Below are 27,290 nucleotides of genomic sequence, written 5' to 3'. Positions count from 1 at the left end.
TATCTGGGTCTGTCTCTGTCTGGGTCGGTCTGGGTCTACCTCTGTCTGGGTCTATCTCTGTCTGGGTCTGTCTCTGTCTGGGTCTGTCTGGGTCTGCCTTGTTACAATCTCCATTTAAAGGGCCTGACCATCAATAGAAGACGGCCATCTTTTAGATGTTCAGTCGTAGCTGTTCCCTCTATAGCTCATATTAGAGTCCTAGGGGTATCCACGGGGGCTCCAGTCGGTCCATAGTATTCTCTAGCTGGCTACCTCTTCATCTTGGAGGGGAGATGTGTTAGAAAATGTACTAGAAAGAGGAGCTGAAGCAAAGTGGTAGCTCCACCCCACACTCTTTACAATTTACAGGCAAGCCTATGGGTCAAATGTTCCCTCCCCTTCCGAAATTTGAAAAGATGCGAAATCGTGATTTGTCCAAATGATATGTTATGCGCGTCTGTCCACTAGATATTAGCTGTCTCCTAATCCAACAAGTGGTTTCTCTTAAGGATGATCCCTCAGGCTATTTGTACTGTCTGTCTCCTAATCCAACAAGTGGTTTCTCTTAAGGATGATCCCTCAGGCTATTTGTACTGTCTGTCTCCTAATCCAACAAGTGGTTTCTCTTAAGAATGATCCCTCAGGCTATTTGTACTGTCTGTCTCCTAATCCAACAAGCGGTTTCTCTTAAGGAGGCTATTTGTACTGTCTGTCTCCTAATCCAACAAGTGGTTTCTCTTAAGAATGATCCCTCAGGCTATTTGTACTGTCTGTCTCCTAATCCAACAAGTGGTTTCTCTTAAGAATGATCCCTCAGGCTATTTGTACTGTCTGTCTCCTAATCCAACAAGTGGTTTCTCTTAAGGATGATCCCTCAGGCTATTTGTACTGTCTGTCTCCTAATCCAACAAGTGGTTTCTCTTAAGAATGATCCCTCAGGCTATTTGTACTGTCTGTCTCCTAATCCAACAAGTGGTTCCTCTTAAGAATGATCCCTCAGGCTATTTGTACTGTCTGTCTCCTAATCCAACAAGTGGTTTCTCTTAATAATGATCCCTCAGGCTATTTGTACTGTCTGTCTCCTGTCTTATGAAAGCCTGTGGACGAGTCACGTTGCTTTGATGTGAACTTGAATCATACGGTAGAGCGTGTCCATGAAGCATCTCATCCTGTTTCCTCTGACTACTGAATGCTTTAGAGCACTGGGACTGGGGTTGGGGTGAATTTCTAAGAGGTGTTCCGTTCCACAGATGATTCATTCCACACCTACTAAGACTAGATAAACCCAACAGAGATACTCTATAATAACATAGAGAGAAACACTATAATAAAATAGAGAGATACACTATAATAACACTATAATAACATAGAGATACACTATAATAACATAGAAAGAAACACTATAATAACATTCTAATAACATAGAGATACACTATAATAACATTATTGTAACATAGAGATACACTATAATAACATAGAGATACACTATAATAACATAGAGATACACTATAATAACACAGAGATACACTATAATAACATAGAGATACACTATAATAACATAGAGATACACTATAATAACATAGAGAGCTACACTATAATAACATAAAGAGATACACTATAATAACATTATAATAACAGAGAGATACACTATAATAACATTATAATAACTTAAAGAGATACACTATAATAACATAAAGAGATACACTATAATAACATAGAGATACACTATAATAACATAGAGATACACTATAATAACACAGAGATACACTATAATAACATAGAGAGCTACACTATAATAACAAAGAGATACACTATAATAACATTATAATAACATAGAGAGATACACTATAATAACATAGAGATACACTATAATAACATAGAGAGCTACACTATAATAACATAGAGATACACTATAATAAATATAGAGATACACTATAATAACATAGAGATACACTATAATAACATAGAGATACACTATAATAACAGAGATACACTATAATAACATAGAGATACACTATAATAACACTATAATAACATAGAGATACACTATAATAACAGAGAGATACACTATAATAACATTATAATAACATAGAGAGATACACTATAATAACACTATAATAACATAGAGATACACTATAATAACATAGAGATACACTATAATAACAGAGAGATACACTATAATAACATAGAGATACACTATAATAACAGAGAGATACACTATAATAACATAGAGATACACTATAATAACAGAGAGATACACTATAATAACAGAGATACACTATAATAACATAGAGATACACTATAATAACACTATAATAACATAGAGATACACTATAATAACATAGAGATACACTATAATAACATAGAGAGCTACACTATAATAACATAGAGATACACTATAATAAATATAGAGATACACTATAATAACATAGAGATACACTATAATAACATAGAGATACACTATAATAACAGAGATACACTATAATAACATAGAGATACACTATAATAACACTATAATAACATAGAGATACACTATAATAACAGAGAGATACACTATAATAACATTATAATAACATAGAGATACACTATAATAACACTATAATAACATAGAGATACACTATAATAACATAGAGATACACTATAATAACAGAGAGATACACTATAATAACATAGAGAGATACACTATAATAACAGAGAGATACACTATAATAACATAGAGAGATACACTATAATAACATAGAGATACACTATAATAACATAGAGATACACTATAATAACATAGAGATACACTATAATAACATAGAGATACACTATAATAACAGAGAGATACACTATAATAACATTATAATAACATAGAGATACACTATAATAACATAGAGATACACTATAATAACATAGAGATACACTATAATAACAGAGAGATACACTATAATAACATAGAGATACACTATAATAACAGAGAGATACACTATAATAACAGAGAGATACACTATAATAACATAGAGATACACTATAATAACATAGAGATACACTATAATAACAGAGAGATACACTATAATAACATAGAGATACACTATAATAACATAGAGATACACTATAATAACATAGAGATACACTATAATAACAGAGAGATACACTATAATAACAGAGAGATACACTATAATAACATAGAGATACACTATAATAACATAGAGATACACTATAATAACAGAGAGATACACTATAATAACATTATAATAACATAGAGAGATACACTATAATAACACTATAATAACATAGAGATACACTATAATGACATAGAGATACACTATAATAACATAGAGATACACTATAATAACAGAGAGATACACTATAATAACATAGAGATACACTATAATAACAGAGAGATACACTATAATAACAGAGAGATACACTATAATAACATAGAGATACACTATAATAACATAGAGATACACTATAATAACAGAGAGATACACTATAATAACAGAGAGATACACTATAATAACATTATAATAACATAGAGAGATACACTATAATAACACTATAATAACATAGAGATACACTATAATAACATAGAGATACACTATAATAACAGAGAGATACACTATAATAACATAGAGATACACTATAATAACAGAGAGATACACTATAATAACATAGAGATACACTATAATAACAGAGAGATACACTATAATAACAGAGATACACTATAATAACATAGAGATACACTATAATAACACTATAATAACATAGAGATACACTATAATAACATAGAGATACACTATAATAACATAGAGAGCTACACTATAATAACATAGAGATACACTATAATAAATATAGAGATACACTATAATAACATAGAGATACACTATAATAACATAGAGATACACTATAATAACAGAGATACACTATAATAACATAGAGATACACTATAATAACACTATAATAACATAGAGATACACTATAATAACAGAGAGATACACTATAATAACATTATAATAACATAGAGATACACTATAATAACACTATAATAACATAGAGATACACTATAATAACATAGAGATACACTATAATAACAGAGAGATACACTATAATAACATAGAGAGATACACTATAATAACAGAGAGATACACTATAATAACATAGAGAGATACACTATAATAACATAGAGATACACTATAATAACATAGAGATACACTATAATAACATAGAGATACACTATAATAACATAGAGATACACTATAATAACAGAGAGATACACTATAATAACATTATAATAACATAGAGATACACTATAATAACATAGAGATACACTATAATAACATAGAGATACACTATAATAACAGAGAGATACACTATAATAACATAGAGATACACTATAATAACAGAGAGATACACTATAATAACAGAGAGATACACTATAATAACAGAGAGATACACTATAATAACATAGAGATACACTATAATAACAGAGAGATACACTATAATAACAGAGAGATACACTATAATAACATAGAGATACACTATAATAACATAGAGATACACTATAATAACAGAGAGATACACTATAATAACAGAGAGATACACTATAATAACATAGAGATACACTATAATAACATAGAGATACACTATAATAACAGAGAGATACACTATAATAACATTATAATAACATAGAGAGATACACTATAATAACACTATAATAACATAGAGATACACTATAATAACATAGAGATACACTATAATAACATAGAGATACACTATAATAACAGAGAGATACACTATAATAACATAGAGATACACTATAATAACAGAGAGATACACTATAATAACAGAGAGATACACTATAATAACATAGAGATACACTATAATAACATAGAGATACACTATAATAACAGAGAGATACACTATAATAACATAGAGATACACTATAATAACATAGAGATACACTATAATAACATAGAGATACACTATAATAACAGAGAGATACACTATAATAACAGAGAGATACACTATAATAACATAGAGATTCACTATAATAACAGAGAGATACACTATAATAACATAGAGATACACTATAATAACATAGAGATACACTATAATAACATAGATATACACTATAATAACACTATAATAACATAGAGATACACTATAATAACATAGAGATACACTATAATAACATAGAGATACACTATAATAACATAGAGATACACTATAATAACAGAGAGATACACTATAATAACACTATAATAACATAGAGATACACTATAATAACATAGAGATACACTATAATAACAGAGAGATACACTATAATAACACTATAATAACATAGAGATACACTATAATAACATAGAGATACACTATAATAACATAGAGATACACTATAATAACATAGAGATACACTATAATAACATAGAGCTACACTATAATAACATAGAGATACACTATAATAACATAGAGATACACTATAATAACAGAGAGATACACTATAATAACAGAGAGATACACTATAATAACAGAGAGATACACTATAATAACAGAGAGATACACTATAATAACATACAGATACACTATAATAACATAGAGATACACTATAATAACAGAGAGATACACTATAATAACACTATAATAACATAGAGATACACTATAATAACATAGAGATACACTATAATAACATAGAGATACACTATAATAACATAGAGATACACTATAATAACAGAGAGATACACTATAATAACACTATAATAACATAGAGATACACTATAATAACATAGAGATACACTATAATAACAGAGAGATACACTATAATAACACTATAATAACATAGAGATACACTATAATAACATAGAGATACACTATAATAACATAGAGATACACTATAATAACATAGAGATACACTATAATAACATAGAGCTACACTATAATAACATAGAGATACACTATAATAACATAGAGATACACTATAATAACAGAGAGATACACTATAATAACAGAGAGATACACTATAATAACAGAGAGATACACTATAATAACAGAGAGATACACTATAATAACAGAGAGATACACTATAATAACATAGAGATACACTATAATAACATAGAGATACACTATAATAACATAGAGATACACTATAATAACAGAGAGATACACTATAATAACATAGAGATACACTATAATAACATAGAGATACACTATAATAACATAGAGATACACTATAATAACAGAGAGATACACTATAATAACATAGAGATACACTATAATAACATAGAGATACACTATAATAACATAGAGATACACTATAATAACATAGAGATACACTATAATAACATAGAGATACACTATAATAACATAGAGATACACTATAATAACAGAGAGATACACTATAATAACATAGAGATACACTATAATAACACTATAATAACATAGAGATACACTATAATAACATAGAGATACACTATAATAACACTATAATAACACTATAATAGCATAGAGATACACTATAATAACATAGAGATACACTATAATAACACTATAATAACATAGAGATACACTATAATAACATAGAGATACACTATAATAACATAGAGATACACTATAATAACATAGAGATACACTATAATAACAGAGAGATACACTATAATAACATAGAGAGATACACTATAATAACACTATAATAACAGAGAGATACACTATAATAACATTATAATAACTTAAAGAGATACACTATAATAACATAGAGATACACTATAATAACATAGAGATACACTATAATAACAGAGAGATACACTATAATAACATAGAGATACACTATAATAACAGAGAGATACACTATAATAACATAGAGATACACTATAATAACATAGAGATACACTATAATAACATAGAGATACACTATAATAACACTATAATAACATAGAGATACACTATAATAACACTATAATAACATAGAGAGATACACTATAATAACACTATAATAACAGAGAGATACACTATAATAACATTATAATAACTTAAAGAGATACACTATAATAACATAGAGATACACTATAATAACATAGAGATACACTATAATAACATAGAGATACACTATAATAACATAGAGATACACTATAATAACATAGAGATACACTATAATAACATAGAGATACACTATAATAACATAGAGAGCTACACTATAATAACACTATAATAACATAGAGATACACTATAATAACATAGAGATACACTATAATAACATAGAGATACACTATAATAACATAGAGAGCTACACTATAATAACACTATAATAACATAGAGATACACTATAATAACATAGAGATACACTATAATAACATAGAGATACACTATAATAACATAGAGATACACTATAACAACATAGAGATACACTATAATAACATAGAGATACACTATAATAACATAGAGATACACTATAACAACATAGAGATACACTATAATAACATAGAGATACACTATAATAACATAGAGATACACTATAATAACATAGAGAGATACACTATAATAACATAGAGATACACTATAATAACATAGAGATACACTATAATAACACTATAATAACATAGAGATACACTATAATAACATTATTAACACTATAATGTTATTATACACTATAATAACATAGAGATACACTATAATAACATAGAGATACACTATAATAACATAGAGATACACTATAATAACAGAGAGATACACTATAATAACAGAGAGATACACTATAATAACATAGATATACACTATAATAACATAGAGATACACTATAATAACAGAGAGAGATGGACTAAATATGCTGCATTATTGACATGTCTCTCTCCTCTCCTGTGACTTTGCAGGGCTCCTACGGGGTTGTCAAACTGGTCTACAATGACAATGATGACAATCACTATGTAAGTGACCAGCGTGTGTTTGTTTGGTGTGTGTGTGTGTGTGTGTGTGTGTGTGTGTGTGTGTGTGTGTGTGTGTGTGTGTGTGTGTGTGTGTGTTAGCCCTCTTTCTACTTGTAAAAGGAGTCAATTATGATCCATCAGCCATTTTCAGCTCTTTGTGAAGTGGAACGTTTTAGTAGCTTGAAATGATAATGGCCCAGCTCAAGGCCTTTATCTACCTGCACACTGTCTTAGTTGTCCGTCCCCTGTGTGTGTGTGTGTGTGTGTGTGTGTGTGTGTGTGTGTGTGTGCACGCGCGCGTGTGTGTGCGTGTGTGTGTGTGTGCGTGTGTGTGATTCATGTTAGCGGTGTCGATGCAAAGCGATCACATCAGAAAGGGTTCTCCGTTCCCCGTCTTAGTGCTCATGCTGACAGTGAGATGGCCTGTACTGTAAATGCACGGACAGATTGCATGGTTCAAATCAGAGACAGACTGGTCTCATCTGGAGAGAGAGAGATGGATGCAGAGGTACTGAGAGAGAGAAAGGGACAGAACGAGAGATAGGGGGAGAGAGGGGGGAGAGAGGGTGGTGAGAGAAAGAGAGAGAGAGAAAAGGAGAGAGATTGAGGTTTGCTCCTGGATAAAAACAAGGAGAGATGGATGAGGGAAAAAAAGTATGACATCACAACAGCAAAAATGTATGACATCACAACAGCAAAAATGTATGACATCACAACAACAAAAAAGTATGACATCACAACTGGAAGTCGCTCTGGAGAAGAGCGTCTGCTAAGTGACTCAAATGTAATGTAACATGAGGAAGAGGAAGGCACAGGATTTAATTATATTTCCAGGCATTCCAGGCTTGGATCTGTACATCTGTGTCCACAGTGAGAGCTCAAGGTGGGAGTTCTGTTATACATCCTCACACAGAGTACCAGTAACCTTCTAATGGTAAAGATGCTGGACGACAAGAAAGGCATCGCTGTAACAGATTTTGCAACAGATTATTTTGTGATTTTTTTTTGTTGTTGTCCAGTTTTTCACGCTCTAATCGTGTAGACAATCTACAGTCTATCGTAGATTACAAGATCATCTCTGATGTCATCTCTCTGTGCCAGCCGAAGGGACTGTTTTCCATGAGGACGGTAGTCGCTCTAATCACTTCCTCTAAAGCTCTGCTGTGCCCAGATCTTTTGAGTGTTCAAAATACACTTTTGTGGTAGAGTTTCTGTCACTGAGGGGTTATCAGATTGGTGGAATCCTTTTTGAAAGTTGCATAAACACACGGGCCAATAAAATAAAGCCGTGGACATTAGGTTGAGGTGGAGTTCATGCTAGAGCATGACATAGGCAACAGTCCGAGGAGTTCATGCTAGAGCACGACACAGGCAACAGTCCGTGGAGTTCATGCTGGAGCACGACATAGGCAACAGTCCGTGGAGTTCATGCTAGAGCGCGACATAGGCAACAGTCCGTGGAGTTCATGCTAGAGCGCGACATAGGCAACAGTCCATAGAGTTCATGCTAGAGCACGACATAGGCAACAGTCCGTAGAGTTCATGCTAGAGCGCGACATAGGCAACAGTCCGTGGAGTTCATGCTAGAGCACGACATAGGCAACAGTCCATAGAGTTCATGCTAGAGCACGACATAGGCAACAGTCCGTAGAGTTCATGCTAGAGCACGACATAGGCAACAGTCCGTGGAGTTCATGCTAGAGCGCGACATAGGCAACAGTCCGTGGAGTTCATGCTAGAGCACGACATAGGCAACAGTCCGTGGAGTTCATGCTAGAGCACGACACAAGGCAACAGTCCGTGGAGTTCATGCTAGAGCACGACATGGCAACAGTCCGTGGAGTTCATGCTAGAGCACGTTATAGGCAACAGTCCGTGGAGTTAATGCTAGAGCACGACATAGGCAACAGTCCGTGGAGTTCATGCTAGAGCGCGACATAGGCAACAGTCCGTGGAGTTCATGCTAGAGCGCGACATAGGCAACAGTCCGTGGAGTTCATGCTAGAGCACGGCATAGGCAACAGTCCGTGGAGTTCATGCTAGAGCACGACATGGCAACAGTCCGTGGAGTTCATGCTAGAGCGCGACATGGCAACAGTCCGTGGAGTTCATTCTAGAGCACGACATGTCAACAGTCCGTGGAGTTCATGCTAGAGCACGACATGGCAACAGTCCGTGGAGTTCATGCTAGAGCATGACATGGCAACAGTCCGTGGAGTTCATGCTAGAGCACGACATAGGCAACAGTCCATAGAGTTCATGCTAGAGCACGACATGGCAACAGTCCGTGGAGTTCATGCTAGAGCGCGACACAGGCAACAGTCCATAGAGTTCATGCTAGAGCACGACATGGCAACAGTCCGTGGAGTTCATGCTAGAGCGCGACACAGGCAACAGTCCGTGGAGTTCATGCTAGAGCGCGACACAGGCAACAGTCCGTGGAGTTCATGCTAGAGCGCGACACAGGCAACAGTCCGTGGAGTTCATTCTAGAGCGCGACATAGGAAACAGTCCGTGGAGTTCATGCTAGAGCACGACATAGGCAACAGCCCGTGGAGTTCATGCTAGAGCACGACATAGGCAACAGTCCGTGGAGTTCATGCTAGAGCACCACATAGGCAACAGTCCGTAGAGTTCATGCTAGAGCGCGACATAGGCAACAGTCCGTGGAGTTCATGCTAGAGCACGACATAGGCAACAGTTCGTGGAGTTCATGCTAGAGCAGGACATAGGCAACAGTCCGTGGAGTTCATGCTAGAGCACGACATAGGCAACAGTCCGTGGAGTTCATGCTAGAGCGCGACATAGGCAACAGTCCGTGGAGTTCATGCTAGAGCACGACATAGGCAACAGTCCGTGGAGTTCATGCTAGAGCACGACACAAGGCAACAGTCCGTGGAGTTCATGCTAGAGCACGACATGGCAACAGTCCGTGGAGTTCATGCTAGAGCACGTTATAGGCAACAGTCCGTGGAGTTAATGCTAGAGCACGACATAGGCAACAGTCCGTGGAGTTCATGCTAGAGCGCGACATAGGCAACAGTCCGTGGAGTTCATGCTAGAGCGCGACATAGGCAACAGTCCGTGGAGTTCATGCTAGAGCGCGACATAGGCAACAGTCCGTGGAGTTCATGCTAGAGCACGACATGGCAACAGTCCGTGGAGTTCATGCTAGAGCGCGACATGGCAACAGTCCGTGGAGTTCATTCTAGAGCACGACATGTCAACAGTCCGTGGAGTTCATGCTAGAGCACGACATGGCAACAGTCCGTGGAGTTCATGCTAGAGCATGACATGGCAACAGTCCGTGGAGTTCATGCTAGAGCACGACATAGGCAACAGTCCATAGAGTTCATGCTAGAGCACGACATGGCAACAGTCCGTGGAGTTCATGCTAGAGCGCGACACAGGCAACAGTCCATAGAGTTCATGCTAGAGCACGACATGGCAACAGTCCGTGGAGTTCATGCTAGAGCGCGACACAGGCAACAGTCCGTGGAGTTCATGCTAGAGCGCGACACAGGCAACAGTCCGTGGAGTTCATGCTAGAGCGCGACACAGGCAACAGTCCGTGGAGTTCATTCTAGAGCGCGACATAGGAAACAGTCCGTGGAGTTCATGCTAGAGCACGACATAGGCAACAGCCCGTGGAGTTCATGCTAGAGCACGACATAGGCAACAGTCCGTGGAGTTCATGCTAGAGCACCACATAGGCAACAGTCCGTAGAGTTCATGCTAGAGCGCGACATAGGCAACAGTCCGTGGAGTTCATGCTAGAGCACGACATAGGCAACAGTTCGTGGAGTTCATGCTAGAGCAGGACATAGGCAACAGTCCGTGGAGTTCATACTAGAGCACGACATGTCAACAGTCCGTGGAGTTCGCCCTGTATGTTAATACCTAAAGGCCGATCGGTCGACATAGGCAACAGTACATGGAGTTCATGCTAGAGCACGACATGTCAACAGTCCGTGGAGTTCATGCTAGAGCGCGACATGGCAACAGTCAGTGGAGTTCATTCTAGAGCACGACATGTCAACAGTCCGTGGAGTTCATGCTAGAGCACGACATGGCAACAGTCCGTGGAGTTCATGCTAGAGCACGACATGGCAACAGTCCGTGGAGTTCATGCTAGAGCGCGACATGGCAACAGTCCGTGGAGTTCATTCTAGAGCACGACATGTCAACAGTCCGTGGAGTTCATGCTAGAGCGCGACATAGGCAACAGTCCGTGGAGTTCATGCTAGAGCACGACATAGGCAACAGTTTGTGGAGTTCATGCTAGAGCAGGACATAGGCAACAGTCCGTGGAGTTCATACTAGAGCACGACATGTCAACAGTCCGTGGAGTTCGCCCTGTATGTTAATACCTAAAGGCCGATGGGTCGACATAGGCAACAGTACATGGAGTTCATGCTAGAGCACGACATGTCAACAGTCCGTGGAGTTCATGCTAGAGCACGACATGTCAACAGTCCGTGGAGTTCATACTAGAGCACGACATAGGCAACAGTCCGTGGAGTTCGCCCTGTATGTTAATACCTAAAGGCCGATGGGTCGACATAGGCAACAGTCCGTGGAGTTCATGCTAGAGCACCACATAGGCAACAGTCCGTAGAGTTCATGCTAGAGCGCGACATAGGCAACAGTCCGTGGAGTTCATGCTAGAGCACGACATAGGCAACAGTCCGTGGAGTTCATGCTAGAGCACCACATAGGCAACAGTCCGTAGAGTTCATGCTAGAGCGCGACATAGGCAACAGTCCGTGGAGTTCATGCTAGAGCACGACATAGGCAACAGTCCGTGGAGTTCATGCTAGAGCGCGACATAGGCAACAGTCCATAGAGTTCATGCTAGAGCACGACATAGGCAACAGTCCGTAGAGTTCATGCTAGAGCGCGACATAGGCAACAGTCCGTGGAGTTCATGCTAGAGCACGACATAGGCAACAGTCCATAGAGTTCATGCTAGAGCACGACATAGGCAACAGTCCGTAGAGTTCATGCTAGAGCACGACATAGGCAACAGTCCGTGGAGTTCATGCTAGAGCACGACATAGGCAACAGTCCGTGGAGTTCATGCTAGAGCACGACATAGGCAACAGTCCGTGGAGTTCATGCTAGAGCACGACACAAGGCAACAGTCCGTGGAGTTCATGCTAGAGCACGACATGGCAACAGTCCGTGGAGTTCATGCTAGAGCACGTTATAGGCAACAGTCCGTGGAGTTCATGCTAGAGCACGACATAGGCAACAGTCCGTGGAGTTCATGCTAGAGCGCGACATAGGCAACAGTCCATGGAGTTCATGCTAGAGCGCGACATAGGCAACAGTCCGTGGAGTTCATGCTAGAGCACGGCATAGGCAACAGTCCGTGGAGTTCATGCTAGAGCACGACATGGCAACAGTCCGTGGAGTTCATGCTAGAGTGCGACATGGCAACAGTCCGTGGAGTTCATTCTAGAGCACGACATGTCAACAGTCCGTGGAGTTCATGCTAGAGCACGACATGGCAACAGTCCGTGGAGTTCATGCTAGAGCATGACATGGCAACAGTCCGTGGAGTTCATGCTAGAGCACGACATAGGCAACAGTCCATAGAGTTCATGCTAGAGCACGACATGGCAACAGTCCGTGGAGTTCATGCTAGAGCGCGACACAGGCAACAGTCCATAGAGTTCATGCTAGAGCACGACATGGCAACAGTCCGTGGAGTTCATGCTAGAGCGCGACACAGGCAACAGTCCGTGGAGTTCATGCTAGAGCGCGACACAGGCAACAGTCCGTGGAGTTCATGCTAGAGCGCGACACAGGCAACAGTCCGTGGAGTTCATTCTAGAGCGCGACATAGGAAACAGTCCGTGGAGTTCATGCTAGAGCACGACATAGGCAACAGTCCGTGGAGTTCATGCTAGAGCACGACATAGGCAACAGTCCGTGGAGTTCATGCTAGAGCACCACATAGGCAACAGTCCGTAGAGTTCATGCTAGAGCGCGACATAGGCAACAGTCCGTGGAGTTCATGCTAGAGCACGACATAGGCAACAGTTCGTGGAGTTCATGCTAGAGCAGGACATAGGCAACAGTCCGTGGAGTTCATACTAGAGCACGACATGTCAACAGTCCGTGGAGTTCGCCCTGTATGTTAATACCTAAAGGCCGATCGGTCGACATAGGCAACAGTACATGGAGTTCATGCTAGAGCACGACATGTCAACAGTCCGTGGAGTTCATGCTAGAGCGCGACATGGCAACAGTCCGTGGAGTTCATTCTAGAGCACGACATGTCAACAGTCCGTGGAGTTCATGCTAGAGCACGACATGGCAACAGTCCGTGGAGTTCATGCTAGAGCACGACATGGCAACAGTCCGTGGAGTTCATGCTAGAGCGCGACATGGCAACAGTCCGTGGAGTTCATTCTAGAGCACGACATGTCAACAGTCCGTGGAGTTCATGCTAGAGCACGACATGGCAACAGTCCGTGGAGTTCATGCTAGAGCACGACATAGGCAACAGTCCATAGAGTTCATGCTAGAGCACGACATGGCAACAGTCCGTGGAGTTCATGCTAGAGCACGACACAGGCAACAGTCCGTGGAGTTCATGCTAGAGCGCGACACAGGCAACAGTCCGTGGAGTTCATGCTAGAGCGCGACACAGGCAACAGTCCGTGGAGTTCATTCTAGAGCGCGACATAGGAAACAGTCCGTGGAGTTCATGCTAGAGCACGACATAGGCAACAGTCCGTGGAGTTCATGCTAGAGCACGACATAGGCAACAGTCCGTGGAGTTCATGCTAGAGCACCACATAGGCAACAGTCCGTAGAGTTCATGCTAGAGCGCGACATAGGCAACAGTCCGTGGAGTTCATGCTAGAGCACGACATAGGCAACAGTTCGTGGAGTTCATGCTAGAGCAGGACATAGGCAACAGTCCGTGGAGTTCATACTAGAGCACGACATGTCAACAGTCCGTGGAGTTCGCCCTGTATGTTAATACCTAAAGGCCGATGGGTCGACATAGGCAACAGTACATGGAGTTCATGCTAGAGCACGACATGTCAACAGTCCGTGGAGTTCATGCTAGAGCACGACATGTCAACAGTCCGTGGAGTTCATACTAGAGCACGACATAGGCAACAGTCCGTGGAGTTCGCCCTGTATGTTTATACCTAAAGTCCGATGGGTCGACATAGGCAACAGTACGTGGAGTTCATGCTAGAGCACCACATAGGCAACAGTCCGTAGAGTTCATGCTAGAGCGCGACATAGGCAACAGTCCGTGGAGTTCATGCTAGAGCACGACATAGGCAACAGTCCGTAGAGTTCATGCTAGAGCGCGACATAGGCAACAGTCCGTGGAGTTCATGCTAGAGCACGACATAGGCAACAGTCCGTGGAGTTCATGCTAGAGCACCACATAGGCAACAGTCCGTAGAGTTCATGCTAGAGCACGACATAGGCAACAGTCCGTGGAGTTCATGCTAGAGCACGACATAGGCAACAGTCCGTGGAGTTCATACTAGAGCACGACATGTCAACAGTCCGTGGAGTTCGCCCTGTATGTTAATACCTAAAGGCCGATGGGTCGACATAGGCGACAGTACGTGGAGTTCATGCTAGAGCACGACATGTCAACAGTCCGTGGAGTTCATGCTAGAGCACGACATGTCAACAGTCCGTGGAGTTCATACTAGAGCACGACATAGGCAACAGTCCGTGGAGTTCGCCCTGTATGTTAATACCTAAAGGCCGATGGGTCGACATAGGCAACAGTCCGTGGAGTTCATGCTAGAGCACCACATAGGCAACAGTCCGTAGAGTTCATGCTAGAGCGCGACATAGGCAACAGTCCGTGGAGTTCATGCTAGAGCACGACATAGGCAACAGTTTGTGGAATTCATGCTAGAGCAGGACATAGGCAACAGTCCGTGGAGTTCATGCTAGAGCGCGACATAGGCAACAGTCCGTGGAGTTCATACTAGAGCACGACATGTCAACAGTCCGTGGAGTTCGCCCTGTATGTTAATACCTAAAGGCCGATGGGTCGACATAGGCAACAGTACGTGGAGTTCATGCTAGAGCACGACATGTCAACAGTCCGTGGAGTTCATACTAGAGCACGACATAGGCAACAGTCCGTGGAGTTCGCCCTGTATGTTAATACCTAAAGGCCGATGGGTCGACATAGGCGACAGTACGTGGAGTTCATGCTAGAGCACGACATGTCAACAGTCCGTGGAGTTCATGCTAGAGCACGACATGTCAACAGTCCGTGGAGTTCATACTAGAGCACGACATAGTCAACAGTCCGTGGAGTTCGCCCTGTATGTTAATACCTAAAGGCCGATGGGTCGACATAGGCAACAGTCCGTGGAGTTCATGCTAGAGCACCACATAGGCAACAGTCCGTAGAGTTCATGCTAGAGCGCGACATAGGCAACAGTCCGTGGAGTTCATGCTAGAGCACGACATAGGCAACAGTTTGTGGAATTCATCCTAGAGCAGGACATAGGCAACAGTCCGTGGAGTTCATGCTAGAGCGCGACATAGGCAACAGTCCGTGGAGTTCATACTAGAGCACGACATGTCAACAGTCCGTGGAGTTCGCCCTGTATGTTAATACCTAAAGGCCGATGGGTCGACATAGGCAACAGTACGTGGAGTTCATGCTAGAGCACGACATGTCAACAGTCCGTGGAGTTCATACTAGAGCACGACATAGGCAACAGTCCGTGGAGTTCGCCCTGTATGTTAATACCTAAAGGCCGATGGGTCGACATAGGCAACAGTACGTGGAGTTCATGCTAGAGCATGACATGTCAACAGTCCGTGGAGTTCATGCTAGAGCACGACATGTCAACAGTTCGTGGAGTTCATACTAGAGCACGACATAGGCAACAGTCCGTGGAGTTCGCCCTGTATGTTAATACCTAAAGGCCGATGGGTCGACATAGGCAACAGTCCGTGGAGTTCATGCTAGAGCACCACATAGGCAACAGTCCGTATCGTTCATGCTAGAGCGCGACATAGGCAACAGTCCGTGGAGTTCATGCTAGAGCACGACATGGCAACAGTCCGTGGAGTTCATGCTAGAGCGCGACATGGCAACAGTCCGTGGAGTACATTCTAGAGCACGACATGTCAACAGTCCGTGGAGTTCATGCTAGAGCACGACATGGCAACAGTCCGTGGAGTTCATGCTAGAGCACGACATGGCAACAGTCCGTGGAGTTCATGCTAGAGCACGACATGGCAACAGTCCGTGGAGTTCATGCTAGAGCACGACATAGGCAACAGTCCATAGAGTTCATGCTAGAGCACGACATGGCAACAGTCCGTGGAGTTCATGCTAGAGCGCGACACAGGCAACAGTCCATAGAGTTCATGCTAGAGCATGACATGGCAACAGTCCGTGGAGTTAATGCTAGAGCGCGACACAGGCAACAGTCCGTGGAGTTCATGCTAGAGCGCGACACAGGCAACAGTCCGTGGAGTTCATGCTAGAGCGCGACACAGGCAACAGTCCGTGGAGTTCATTCTAGAGCGCGACATAGGCAACAGTCCGTGGAGTTCATGCTAGAGCACGACATAGGCAACAGTCCGTGGAGTTCATGCTAGAGCACGACATAGGCAACAGTCCGTGGAGTTCATGATAGAGCACCACATAGGCAACAGTCCGTAGAGTTCATGCTAGAGCGCGACATAGGCAACAGTCCGTGGAGTTCATGCTAGAGCACGACATAGGCAACAGTTCGTGGAGTTCATGCTAGAGCAGGACATAGGCAACAGTCCGTGGAGTTCATGCTAGAGCACGACTTAGGCAACAGTCCGTGGAGTTCATGCTAGAGCACGACATAGGCAACAGTTCGTGGAGTTCATACTAGAGCACGACATGTCAACAGTCCGTGGAGTTCGCCCTGTATGTTAATACCTAAAGGCCGATGGGTCGACATAGGCAACAGTACGTGGAGTTCATGCTAGAGCACGACATGTCAACAGTCCGTGCAGTTCATGCTAGAGCACGACATGTCAACAGTCCGTGGAGTTCATACTAGAGCACGACATAGGCAACAGTCCGTGGAGTTCGCCCTGTATGTTAATACCTAAAGGCCGATGGGTCGACATAGGCAACAGTCCGTGGAGTTCATGCTAGAGCACCACATAGGCAACAGTCCGTAGAGTTCATGCTAGAGCGCGACATAGGCAACAGTCCGTGGAGTTCATGCTAGAGCACGACATAGGCAACAGTTCGTGGAGTTCATGCTAGAGCAGGACATAGGCAACAGTCCGTGGAGTTCATACTAGAGCACGACATGTCAACAGTCCGTGGAGTTCGCCCTGTATGTTAATACCTAAAGGCCGATCGGTCGACATAGGCAACAGTACATGGAGTTCATGCTAGAGCACGACATGTCAACAGTCCGTGGAGTTCATGCTAGAGCGCGACATGGCAACAGTCCGTGGAGTTCATTCTAGAGCACGACATGTCAACAGTCCGTGGAGTTCATGCTAGAGCGCGACACAGGCAACAGTCCGTGGAGTTCATGCTAGAGCGCGACACAGGCAACAGTCCGTGGAGTTCATGCTAGAGCGCGACACAGGCAACAGTCCGTGGAGTTCATTCTAGAGCGCGACATAGGCAACAGTCCGTGGAGTTCATGCTAGAGCACGACATAGGCAACAGTCCGTGGAGTTCATGCTAGAGCACGACATAGGCAACAGTCCGTGGAGTTCATGATAGAGCACCACATAGGCAACAGTCCGTAGAGTTCATGCTAGAGCGCGACATAGGCAACAGTCCGTGGAGTTCATGCTAGAGCACGACATAGGCAACAGTTCGTGGAGTTCATGCTAGAGCAGGACATAGGCAACAGTCCGTGGAGTTCATGCTAGAGCACGACTTAGGCAACAGTCCGTGGAGTTCATGCTAGAGCACGACATAGGCAACAGTTCGTGGAGTTCATACTAGAGCACGACATGTCAACAGTCCGTGGAGTTCGCCCTGTATGTTAATACCTAAAGGCCGATGGGTCGACATAGGCAACAGTACGTGGAGTTCATGCTAGAGCACGACATGTCAACAGTCCGTGCAGTTCATGCTAGAGCACGACATGTCAACAGTCCGTGGAGTTCATACTAGAGCACGACATAGGCAACAGTCCGTGGAGTTCGCCCTGTATGTTAATACCTAAAGGCCGATGGGTCGACATAGGCAACAGTCCGTGGAGTTCATGCTAGAGCACCACATAGGCAACAGTCCGTAGATTTCATGCTAGAGCGCGACATAGGCAACAGTCCGTGGAGTTCATGCTAGAGCACGACATAGGCAACAGTTTGTGGAGTTCATGCTAGAGCAGGACATAGGCAACAGTCCGTGGAGTTCATGCTAGAGCGCGACATAGGCAACAGTCCGTGGAGTTCATACTAGAGCACGACATGTCAACAGTCCGTGGAGTTCGCCCTGTATGTTAATACCTAAAGGCCGATGGGTCGACATATGCAACAGTACGTGGAGTTCATGCTAGAGCACGACATGTCAACAGTCCGTGGAGTTCATGCTAGAGCACGACATGTCAACAGTCCTTGGAGTTCATACTAGAGCACGACATAGGCAACAGTCCGTGGAGTTCGCCCTGTATGTTAATACCTAAAGGCCGATGGGTCGACATAGGCAACAGTACGTGGAGTTCATGCTAGAGCACGACATAGGCAACAGTCCGTAGAGCGACTACCTAAAGGCTGATGGGTCGACATGTCAACAGTCCGTGGAGCGACTACCTAAAGGCCGATGGGTCTCTGCGCTTTCAACGTATTGAAGTTGATCATGTTGTGAGATGGAAGTTATTTTCTGTTTGTTGTGAGCACACCCCCCTGTTTTTAGTTTTGCTCCACTTTCTGATTTTACTTCCCGTCTTTAAGTTTGGTTTGGGTTTTCATTTTGTTTGGGTAGATTTAGTAGGTTCTCATGGTAGGTGTCTTAAAGGTCTCGGTTGTCTCTAGTCAACGTTCAGTCCCCCCCCCCATGAGTGTCTTTCAGAACCCAAATCACTTAAGCGTGAAATGAAGAAGCTAATTATTGGCAGGCAGACACGGACTCTCTGACGCTCTCAGAAACAGGAAATAAAACGCCCTTCAACATTTGAATTGACATTTGAGAGACTTACAGAGAGACTTACATAGTGAGGTCATACATTTTCAGACTTTAAAAAAAAATGTTATGATCCCCATGGGAATCGAACCCGCAACCATGGTGTTGCAGGGTTGAGTGTTCTCTCTCGTCCAATGCCTGAAAAACAGTAGCAGTGGACGGGTTGGAGGAGATGTAACACTATAAACAGTAGCAGTAGAAGGGTTGGAGGAGATGTATCACTATAAACAGTAGCAGACGGACAGACAGTATAGACAGGTAGATACAGACAGATAGACAAGCACCCAACATTCATAGTCCATCATCAACTCAACCTGCAGAGTAGTCTTTCTCTCTCTCCTAATGTCATACTGCTAATGCTCATGGGAAATGGTTCTGTGTTGGGGAGGGCACAGCTCCCTGACCACTGGGCTGAGAGGGACAGTGTCTTTCCCTTGACTCTGGCGTGGTGGAAACACACCGTAACACACTGTGAAGGACTCCTAATGACTTCCAACTGCTGCTGCCTGTCCTCAATGTGTCTGGAGTCATGAATGGAGGATAAAAGGGACATGAATAAGGACGTGAGGTTGCTGCAGACAGGGATTGACTGTCAGCTGGACACTAGACCACTGGAAACAGAGCAGGTTCCGTTGTGTCATTTAAAATGTAAATTCAAACTTTTTTATTTATTTTTTAAGCCTGTCACATCTGTGAATGTGGAATGTGTTTTGTTGGTTGATTGAAAAACAAGAAACCTAATAACACTTTAAATTGAAAGTTGACACTCTTATCCAGAGTGGCAAACAATAACTGCATGCAACAAAATATTTGTTTTAACATTTTAGTCGGAGACACTCTTACCCAGAGCGATTTACAGCTTAAGATAGCGAGGCGAGACCACCACATATTACAGTCATAGTAAGTACATTTTGTCCTCAATAGAAATAACAGCAGTTCTGGAAACCCTCCTGTAGTAGTATATAATTGTATTTACTGTCAGTGTTATTTAAACCAATGGGAATGAAGCAGCGGTTTGCTATCTCGCCGTGCATTTGTAATCAAACTTTACTGCACTGTATTGGACTGACTCACTGTGCTCTCCCTGGCACTGTTTTTGTTGTTGTTGTTGTAGTTGTTGTAGTTGTAGTTGTAGTAGTAGTAGTGGTAGTAGTAGTAGTAGTAGTAGCAGCAGTAGTAGTAGTTGTGTAGTAGTTGTAGTAGTAGTAGTAGTAGTAGTAGTAGTAGTAGTAGTAGTAGTAGTAGTAGTAGTAGTAGCAGCAGCAGCAGTAGTAGTAGTGGTAGTAGCAGTAGTAGCAGTTGAAGCAGTAGTAGTAGTAGCAGCGTAGTAGTAGTAGTAGTAGTAGTAGTAGTAGTGTAGTAGTGGTAGTGGTAGTAGTAGTAGTAGTAGTAGTGTAGTAGTAGTAGTAGTAGTAGTAGTAGTAGTAGTAGTTGTAGTAGTAGTAGCAGTGTAGTAGTAGTAGTAGTAATAGTAGTAGCAGCAGCAGTAGTAGTAGTAGTAGTAGTAGTAGTAGTAGTAGTAGTAGTAGTAGTAGTAGTTGTAGTAGTAGTAGTAGTAGCAGTGTAGTAGTAGTAGTAGCAGTAGCAGCAGCAGCAGTAGTAGTAGTAGTAGTAGTAGTAGTAGTAGCAGTGTAGTAGTAGCAGTAGTAGTAGTAGTTGTAGTAGTAGTAGCAGTGTAGTAGTAGTAGTAGTAGTAGTAGTAGTAGTAGTAGTAGTAATAGTGTAGTAGTAATAGTGTAGTAGTGTAGTAGTAGTAGTAGTAGTAGTAGTAGTAGTAGTTGTAGTGGTAGTAGCAGTAGTAGCAGTTGTAGCAGTAGTAGTAGCAGTGTAGTAGTAGTAGTAATAGTGTAGTAGTAGTAGTGGTAGTACGCTCCCTGTCTGCTGTTTTGCCTGTGAAGTGTAGTTTTCACAGACACACCTTTTAAATATTCATGACTTTCTCTTCTCTTTGTCATCCCTATATTCCCTGGCTCTGCTCTGACAAACCAAAGCTTCTCAACTCGTCAGCAATGCAAATCGTCCTTGAACGCAATAAATAAATATATATATATTTGGTGTAGAATGTAGATTCTGCATGGCTCTTAGCAGTTGGTTCCCTTTAGGAATATTACTTTTATCTGTTGAGATTGTCCATCAGGAGAACCCTGGGTCTTTTATCTGTTGAGATAGTCCATCAGGAGAACCATGGGTATTTTATCTGTTGAGATAGTCCATCAGGAGAACCCTGGGTTATCTGTTGAGATGGTCCATCCAGAGAACCCTGGGTCTTTTATCTGTTGAGATTGTCCATCAGGAGAACCCTGGGTATTTTATCTGTTGAGATAGACCATCAGGAGAACCCTGGGTCTTTTATCTGTTGAGATAGACCATCAGGAGAACCCTGGGTCTTTTAGCGCTTCAGAGAAAATATTAACAGTGCATTCAGAAACTATTCAGACCCCTTCCACATTTTGTTACATTACGGCCTTATTTTAAAATGTATCAAATATATATTTTTCATCAATCTACACGCAATACCTCATAATGACATAGCGGAAACAGATTTTGCTATGAAACTCGAAATTGAGCTCAGGTGCATCCTGTTTCCATTGATCATCCTTGAGATGTTTCTCAATTTGAACTTGATTTGAGTCCACTGTGGTAAATTCAGTTGATTGGACATGATTTGGAAAGGCACACACTTGTCTTTATCAGGTCCCACAGTTGACAGTGCATGTCAGAGAAAAAAACAAGCCATGAGGTCGAAGGAATTCTCCGTAAAGCTCTCCTGAACTTATTCAACAGCCACACCTTTCATTACCAGATTCAGGTGAGGTCTAGAGTGTAGGGAATCATTTGTACCAAATACAATGCTCTTCGTTTTAGAGATGTACACAACCAGTTTATTACTGGCCACCCATTCCAAAACAGAATGCAATTCTTTGTTATACGTTTCAGTGATTTCACTAAATGTGGTTGCTGACACATACAGGGTTGAATAATCAGCATACATGGACACACGGGTGTTGTTTAAAGCAAGTGTCGGGCCATTGGTAAAAATAGAAAAGAGTAGAGGGCCTAGAGAACTGCCCTGTGGTACACCACACTTTTCATGTTTATCATAGATAGCTCTGAATCCACAATATGGCAGATGTTGAAAAGCTATAACACATACACTACCGGTCAACAGTTTTAGATCACCTACTCATTCAAGGCTTTTTCTTAATTTTTTATTATTTTCTACATTGTAGAGTAGTAGTGAAGACATCAAACTATGAAATGACACACATGGAATCACGTAGTAACCAAGAAAGTGTTAAACAAATATATTTTAGATTTGAGATTCTTCAAGGTTGCCACCCTTTGCCTTGATGACAGCTTTGCACACTCTTGGCATTCTCTCAATCAGCTTCACCTGGAATGCATTTCCAACTGTCTTGAAGGAGTTTGAGGTCACTTAGAAATGTCCTTGTTTTTGTATGAAAAACACATTTTTGTCCATTAAAATAACATCAAATTGATCCGAAATACAGTGTAGACATTTTTAATGTTGTAAATGACTATTCTAGATGGAAACGGATGATTTTTTATGGAATATCTACATAGGCGTACAGTGGCCCATTATCAGCAACCATCACTCCTGTGTTCCAATGGCGCGTTGTGTTAGCTAATCCAAGTTAATCAATTTAAGAGGCTAATTGATCATTAGAAACCCCTTTTGCAAGTATGTTAGCACAGCTGGAAACTGTGTACTGATTAAAGAAGCAACAAAACTGTCCTTCTTTAGACTAGTTTAGTATCTGGAGCATCAGCATTTGTGGGTTCGATTAAAGGTTCAAACTGTCCAGAAACAAAGAACTTTCTTCTGAAACTGGTCAGTCTGTTCTTGTTCTGAGAAATGAAGGCTATTCCATGTGAGAAATGGTCAAGAAACTGAAGATCTCGTACAACGCTGTGTACTACTCCCTTCACAGAACAGTGCAAACTGCCTCTAACCAGAATAGAAAAGGGAGTGGGAGGCCCGGGTGAACAACTGAGCAAGAGGACAAGTACATTAGAGTGTCTAGTTTGAGAAACAGACATCTCACAAGTCCTCAACTGGCAGCTTCATTAAAAAGTACCAGCAAAACACCCGTCTCAACGTCGACAGTGAAGAGGCGACTCCGGGATGCTGGCCTTCTAGGCAGAGTACCTCTGTCCAGTGTCTGTGTTCTTTTGCCCATCTTAATCTTTTATTTTTATTGGCCAGTCTGAGATATGGCTTTTTCTTTGCAACTCTTCCTAGAAGGCCAACATCCCGAAGTTGCCTCTTCACTGTTGACGTTGAGACTGGTGTTGGAATCAAGCATCTCCAAAGGACAAATTTCCACCGGTCTAATGTCCATTGCTCCTGTTTCTTGGCCCAAGCAAGTCTCTTCTTATTATTGGTGTCCTTTAGTGTTGGTTTCTATGCAGCAATTCGACCATGAAGGCCTGATTCACACAGTCTCCTCTGAACAGTTGATGTTGAGTTGTGTCTGTTACTTGAACTCTGTGAAGTATTTATTTGGGCTGCGATTTCTGAGGCTGGTAACTCTAATGAACTTATCCTCTGCAGCAGAGGTAACTCTGGGTCTTCCATTCTTGTGTCGGTCCTCATGAGAGCTAGTTTCATCATAGCACTTGATGGCTATCTTCTGTATACCATCCCTACCTTGTCACAACACAACTGATTGGCTCAAATGCATTAAGATGGAAAGTAATTCCACAAATGAACTTTTAAGAAGTCACACCTGTTAATTGAAATGCATTCCAGGTGACTACCTCATGAAGCTGGTTGACAGAAAGAGTGTGCAAGGCTGTCATCAATGCAAATGGTGGCTATTTGAAGAATCTCAAATATAAAATATATTTCTGTTTTTCTAACGCTTTTTTGGTTACTACATGATTCCATATGTGTTATTTCATAGTTCTGATGCCTGCACTATTATTATACAATGTATAAAATAGTAAAAATAAAGAAAAACCCTTGAATGAGTAGGTGTTCTAAAACTTTTGACCGGTAATGTGCATTTTCTCAACAACAGGTTATGGTCAATAATATCAAAGGCTGCACTGAAATCTAACAGTACAGCTCCAACAATCTTCTTATTATCAATTTCTTTCAACCAATCATCAGTCATTTGTGTCAGTGCAGTACACATTGAGTGCCCTTGTCTATAAGCATGCTGGAAGTCTGTTGTTAATTTGTTTACAGAGAATAGCATTGTATTTGGTCAAGCAACATTTTTTCCAACCGTTTGTTAAGAGCTGGCAGCAAGCTGATTGGTCTGCTGTTAGAACCAGTAAAGGCCGCTCTACCACTCTTGGGTAGCGGAATAACTTTGGCTTCCCTCCAGACCTGAGGACAAAGACTTTCCTCTAGGCTCAGATTAGAGATATGACAGATAGGAGTGGGTATAGAGTCAGCTACCATCTTCAGTAGCTTTCCATCTAAGTTGTCAATGCCAGGAGGTTTGTCATTATTGATCGATAACAAACAAAAAAATCCACCTCTCTCACGCTAACTTTACAAAATTCAAACTTGCAATGCTTTTCTTTCATTATTTGTTTTTTTTATGCATGAGTGCGATGGCTCACTGTTCGTTTTTTGGCATTTCCTGCCAAGTTTTCTGACTTTGCCAATGAAGTAATCATTAAAATAATTGGCAACATCAAATGGTTTTGTGATGAATATGCCATCTGTTTCGATGAATGATAGAGTTGAATTTGTCATTAAGACCATAATTTAATTTAAAGTACTCAAGTTTTTTTTTACATCATTCTTTATATAATTGATCTAGGCTTCATAATACATAATAGTCACATTATGTCACATAATTTCTCAATTTGCAATAAGTCAACCGGTCAGATGTGCAGCCAGACTTATTAGCCACTCCTTTTGCCCCATCTCTTTCAACCATACTGTTCTTCAATTCCTCCTCAATCCATGGAGCCTTAACAGTTCTAACAGGTGCATGTTTATCAATAATTGGAAGAAGCAATTTCATAAATTCATCAAGGGCAGAGTCTGGATGGTCCTCATTAATCACATCAGACCAACAAATATTTTTTAACATCATCCACATAAGAGTCACAGCTAAATCTTTTGTATGATCTCTTATACACTATTTCAGGCCCAGCTGTTGGAACTTTGTCTTTCCTGGATATATCCACTATATTGCGATCACTGCATCCAATGGGTTCAGATACAGCTTTAGAACAAAGTTCTACTGTATTAGTAGAAATGTGATCCATACATGTGGATGATCTTGTTCCTGTAGTGTTTGTAAACACCCTGGTAGGTTGATTAATAACCTGCACCAGATTACAGACACTGGTTACAGTGAGAAGCTTCCTCTTGAGCGGACAGCTTGATGAAAACCAGTCAATATTCAGGTCCTCAAGAAAGTAGACCTCTCTGTTTACATCACATACACCCTATCAAGCATTTCACACATATTATTTAGATACTGACTGTTAGATACTGACTGTTAGCACTTAGTGGCCTATAGCAACACCCCAAACGAAAAGGCTTTATATGTGCCAAGTGAAACTCCAACCATAACACTTCAACAACACTGGACATAAGATCTTCTCTAAGCATTACAGGGATTATGGCTCTGAATATATACAGCAACACCTCTCCAATAAGCATTCCTGTCTCTTCTATAGAAGTTATATATTCTTGTATTGCTACTGATGTATCAAATGAATTATCTAAGTGAGTCTCAGAAATGGCTAATATATGAATGTTATCTGATGGTAGCAAGTTATTGATTTCATGAACCTTATTTCTAAGGCTACATATATTAATATGGGCTATTTTCAGCCCTTTCCTGGGTAGCTTATCAGAGATAAACATAATACTGAAAAGAGCAAACAAAGCAGGAGAAAATTATATACATTCAGCAGTCCATTAATCAGTTGGTGTGTGTGTGTGTGTGTGCTGCGGGGGTTGAAGCTACGAAACCACAGGCTTGGCTCTCAATGATAGGACAATGAGCCTGTCATAGCGGATGTAAGCAATGTCCCCACGCGCTCTAGCAGCTTTCATGGCTGGGATCAGTTCTTTCCTTTTCTGTCACACAGCTTCAGGACAGTCCTCGTTGAGGAAGATATATGTTCCTCTAAAGTTCTTGGCTCTTTCCAGAACAGCTAACTTGTCCTTGAACCTCAGGAACTTGACCACTATCAACCTGGGTACTGTCAGCTGGGCAGGTGGTGGGTTATCCGGTTCTGTGGGCGCGATTTCCACCTCAATC

General features: G+C 41.3%; 1 protein-coding gene across 1 annotated transcript in view; it reads left to right on the top strand.

Moving 5' to 3' along the window:
- The window catches only part of LOC139419408 (calcium/calmodulin-dependent protein kinase kinase 1-like), a 108,466-nt gene that overhangs the window by 13,338 nt on the left and 67,838 nt on the right, over positions 1-27,290 (top strand). Inside the window, exon 3 of the mRNA XM_071169355.1 lies at positions 7,824-7,877. Coding sequence (XP_071025456.1) covers positions 7,824-7,877 — 54 coding nt within the window. The remainder of the gene's footprint in view (positions 1-7,823; positions 7,878-27,290) is intronic.

The sequence above is a fragment of the Oncorhynchus clarkii genome, chromosome 10, assembly GCF_045791955.1.
Source record: "Oncorhynchus clarkii lewisi isolate Uvic-CL-2024 chromosome 10, UVic_Ocla_1.0, whole genome shotgun sequence".
NCBI classification, from domain to species: Eukaryota; Metazoa; Chordata; class Actinopteri; order Salmoniformes; family Salmonidae; genus Oncorhynchus; species Oncorhynchus clarkii.
This window is presented reverse-complemented; position numbering and strand designations above follow the sequence as displayed.